Source organism: Triticum aestivum, chromosome 6D (genome assembly GCF_018294505.1).
Source record: "Triticum aestivum cultivar Chinese Spring chromosome 6D, IWGSC CS RefSeq v2.1, whole genome shotgun sequence".
In the NCBI taxonomy this organism is placed as follows: domain Eukaryota; kingdom Viridiplantae; phylum Streptophyta; class Magnoliopsida; order Poales; family Poaceae; genus Triticum; species Triticum aestivum.
In genome coordinates this window covers 32,542,181-32,545,968 of record NC_057811.1, presented here as the reverse complement: position 1 = coordinate 32,545,968, position 3,788 = coordinate 32,542,181, and the positions used below count along the sequence as shown (strand labels likewise).

The window sequence follows — 3,788 nt, the reverse complement described above, 5'->3', positions numbered from 1 at the left end:
TAAACAATATCCTTCTAATACAAAGATATGCGCCAAGTATATTGCCCACTAATATAGTAATATTAGGTTCAACAGAGTGGAGACGAATGCTGCGGTGAGTGTGTGAGAGAGTGTGTGGCGGCGTGGGGAGGGGCTCTTCTTATATGGGCACCGGACCTCCAAGGCTGTAACCGACATTTAACCCGCTGGATGGCGCGTAATGTGTTTTTCGAGCATGGAGATCCGTATTTCGCTATTTTCGGGAAATTGAAATGGCCACGATTTGCAATAGTACCGCCTCCGGGTTATGCAGCGAGTTTCGGTGAAATGGTTGATGGCCAAGTGGAGATGGTCATTTAGCCAGTGCGGTCATGGTCAAGTGGAGAGTGTCATTTACCATTCTACAAGTTAGCTTAAGAAGACTTGCTTTCACTTTTTCCTCACAAAAAAGACAAATAAATTTGGTTGTTGTGAATTGTGATCCAGCCATAGAAACATTATTATACGCCTTGTGTATCAACATAACATGGAAGGAAACTCATTTTATTGGTTGCCGCTACAATCACAGCCGTTCAACATCGTTTGTATACGATCCCATGCATGATCGACAAGCTAGCTCTTCAGATCTTCCTCTCTTCTCCTAAAACGGAGCAGCTTGGAAGCTAGTTATCGAACCGCGGCGTCAGGTGCATCTGCAAAATCGCAATGTAAGAACAGAAATCATCATCACAAGAAATAATCCTTTCCAAAAGTAAAACAACACACAGATTCAACTCATCGAGATTCAAGAAGAAGAAGAATGTGATAAAAGGTGGTCTGTTGTCCCTTACCGGCCGGCGCCGCTGACGATTCGCAGGCGCGTGTCTCGCAGTAGCACGGGGCGGCGCCGCCGCCGGCCTGGCTGGTGAAGATGGTGCACGAGTCTTGGCAGGACGGGATGCAGTCCCAGCGCGGGTTGTGGTGGTCGTTCCTGCAGCTGAGGTAGCACCCGTCGAAGCACTCGCAGTACTCGGACCGGGACTTGGCGGCCGCCTGCCCGGGCAGCAGCAGCAGGAAGAGGAGCACGCACAGCGCGGCCATGGCGGCCGCCCTCGACCGCTTCGCCTCCATCTCCTTCCTCGTGCAACCTATGGCTTTTTCAGGATCAACGGAGGAGAGAACTGTTGTGCTGGCTGGTGACTGTTGGTGACTTGGTGAGTCAGGTTGTGGGATCTTTACACCTAATAGAGGAGACCGTATGTCGTTTGGTTGGTTCGCACATAGTCATTGATGTGAAAATATTTTGGAAACCGAGTGCCGAATCAATTAACAAATCAAACCATTTAATTAGTTACTTGATTGTTAATTATGGGTGGAAGTAATTTTGTTCATTTAAATAAAGATTTTTCACATGGAATCAATTTTAAAAACGAGCAATTAATGCAATTAATTCATTAGACGTAGTACATTTAATTAGCCATGTAGATAATTGAAAGTAGAATTTTATTCCAATTTGGCAGGCAAGTAAATAATTAGGTAGGCACACACAGCGTCGCCATGGCGGCCGCCCTCGGCCTCTTCGCCTCCATCTCCTTCCTCGTGCAAGCTATGACTTCTTCTTCCGGATCAAGGGAGAAGAGAACAGAACTGTTGTGGACTTGTGGTGACTGGCGACTGTGTTAGTGAGTCAAGAGTGTGGATGTCCTATACATCACTGCATTTACAAGGGCAAAACAGATATTTAGCCCGGGTAACCCGTAATGCATTTTCAGGCAACAAATTTCACTATTTGTCTGGTAAATGAAAAATGCAGGATTTTTTTTCCTGGCATCACCACCGGGTCGTGCGGCGTGTTTTCGGCGAATATATGATAGGCAGGGTGATGCGGAACATCCCAAGGTTAGCCCCATGGACGTATCAACATATCCTACGATACCCATTGGACCAATGACAAGAGCCCGAGCGAAGGCTATCGAAGATAAGATGAACTCGCTCCTCTCCGAACTACCACTTTCGATACATGAGACATGGCTACTACCTCAAGCAGAAACACTATGTGTGATCAGGCACTTGGAGGAAGGCCAAGGAGCAGCTACATCATACGGGCAAGACGGCCAGGACACCGAGTATGAGGGACAAGAAGAAGGGCCATCAAAGAAGCTCCAGCCACTGGACGACCGGTCGGGACCGGACGTCCGACGCTTGAAGACCCAGCCGACGCCAAGCCCCAGTCAACTCAGACTACAGCGAGCGGACGTCCGGCATCTCCCAGCGAGCGGACGCCTGGCTAGGACCGGACATCCAACGCCATCACACGCGAGCCAAAATTAGCGGAAGTCCGAGGTGACCGGACGACTGGCGGCCCCTCAACAGAACAGAAGTAGTGGAAGTCCAGCGACCACCGGACGTCCGGAAGTCCAAGAGCCACCGAACGACCGGTCCCCAGCGGACGTTCGGTACCTATCTGCGCACAGTTACGGGCCCGAGGCCCATGTATCCCTTTCTCACTTACCCCTTTCGTGGACCTAGACTATATATACTCCTCCACCTCCTCCTAGATAGGGTTAGCGTTGTGATAGCTCATATGTGAGATAGAGCCTCGATCATCCATCCGGATCTACTCCATTGCGAGGGACCGACACCTCTTCGGAGAAGATCCACTTGGATTCAAGACCCCTAACGGGAAGACATCAAGACCTCCACACGGAGAAGAACCGGTTACCCTTTGTATCGTCCCTTGTTGACTTTGGACCGTGTGATCTCTATGTGTACTCGGATCTAGCATATGTGTGACCTAATCTTGTTGGTTTGCATGTTTTCTCTCGCGTTTTCCACTACAAAAAAATACACTTCCGTGATGATACGTGTTTGTCACAGTAGGTCACGTTTTCTGTCATGCATGTACATCCATGACAAATTTATGACAGAATCAAGATAGACATACCTGTGCTGTCGTAGAAGTGTTCCATGACATTACCAAAATTATCATCACGGAAGTGTCCACTTCTATGACGATAAATCACGCGTCACAGAAGTGCTTTCGTCAAGGGTGACCGACACGTGGCATCCACCGTAACGGAACGCCGATAAGCTATCGGGTCCGGTTTTGGATCTGATAACCCGTTAACAGCCCCGACCAATGGGGATTTTCCACGTGTAAAATCATCATTGGCTGGAGGAAACACGTGTCGGCTCACCGTTGGGACAGATGTCATCCACTCATTGGACCCAAAGCGCTTACGATACGCGGACACGTGGCACGGCCCAACAGAGGCCCATTCGTGTGAAAAGGCCGGCCCGTTTGACTTGGTCAAAAGGTGGCGGGCCGGCCCACGGCAAGCCTGTTAACGACCTGTTCGCATATAGCCCATTTACAGCCCGCTATCCCAGGGCCCGTTTACGGCCTATCCGAATTAGGCCCAGTAGCGTCATCTGGGCCGTCCAATATAATTCCAGCCTGTTTTAACTTCCGGCCCATGTATGGCCCATGACGTCTTTCGGCCCATATGAGGCCCTTAGTAACCCTCAGCCCCTTAATGCCCCGTGGTAAAACTGGCCCGTAATGAACAGTGCATCACTTTATACCCATTAACGGCCCATTATTTCGTTGGGCCGTTTCCAGCCCATGATATCTTTGGGCCTTCTCAGGGCCCATTTATTCTTGGGCTCATTTCCAGCATTCGGTTACTTACGGCCCGTTACTGTCATTTTCTGCTTGTGGGCCAAATTCAGCCTGTGGTTACAGTCGGCCCGTTAATACGTTGGGTCGTTTTCATGTCGAAAAGAACCCATTGGGCTGTTTTCATAGAGTTATCAAATACGGCCAATAA

At 49.5% G+C, this 3,788-nt stretch overlaps 1 protein-coding gene across 1 annotated transcript; it reads right to left on the bottom strand.

Annotated features, from left to right (window-relative positions):
* Positions 1-425: 425 nt before the first annotated feature.
* On the bottom strand, positions 426-1,158 carry LOC123141907 (uncharacterized). Its single transcript, XM_044560973.1, has 2 exons — positions 810-1,158; positions 426-671 (listed from the first exon to the last, which is right to left on the bottom strand). The coding sequence occupies exons 1-2, from the start codon at positions 1,087-1,089 to the stop codon at positions 646-648; spliced, it is 306 nt and encodes a 101-aa protein (XP_044416908.1). The 5' UTR covers positions 1,090-1,158; the 3' UTR covers positions 426-645.
* Between the last annotated feature and the right edge of the window lie 2,630 nt (positions 1,159-3,788).